The sequence below is a fragment of the Eimeria mitis genome, genomic scaffold (genome assembly GCF_000499745.2).
Source record: "Eimeria mitis Houghton genomic scaffold, Emh_scaff4884, whole genome shotgun sequence".
NCBI classification, from domain to species: Eukaryota; Apicomplexa; class Conoidasida; order Eucoccidiorida; family Eimeriidae; genus Eimeria; species Eimeria mitis.
The window spans coordinates 1,920-2,260 of NW_013573183.1; the positions used below are offsets into that span (position 1 = coordinate 1,920).

The 341-nt window shown below is 48.1% G+C and overlaps 1 protein-coding gene across 1 annotated transcript in view; it reads left to right on the forward strand.

The window, feature by feature from the left end:
* EMH_0078270 (bromodomain domain-containing protein, putative) overlaps nucleotides 1-341 on the forward strand; it is a gene marked incomplete at both ends in the record, with an annotated part of 4,466 nt that overhangs the window by 1,817 nt on the left and 2,308 nt on the right. The window contains one exon of the mRNA XM_013499971.1: nucleotides 12-124. Coding sequence (XP_013355425.1) covers nucleotides 12-124 — 113 coding nt within the window. The remainder of the gene's footprint in view (nucleotides 1-11; nucleotides 125-341) is intronic.

Below are 341 nucleotides of genomic sequence, written 5' to 3' on the forward strand. Positions count from 1 at the left end.
TGGCTGGGTAGAAGACAGCAGCAGCAGCACGAGCAGCAGAACAGCCTTTGCTGCCCCCCCCCACCAGCAGCAGCAGCAGCAGCAGCAGCAGCAGCAGCGTTCTTTACGCAGCAGCATGCGTTCTGTGCGCAACAACAGCAGTTCATCATCACCAAATAATATAAATACCAATATAAATATAAATAACTGGCGAGATTCATGTTTAGCATTGCTGCAGCACCTGAAGGCACAGCGAGCAGCACAGTGGTTTCTATACCCGGTCGACCCAGCGGCAGACAACGTGCCTGACTACTTTGACGTAATAAAACAACCAATAGATTTAAATTTAATCGAAAAAAAAC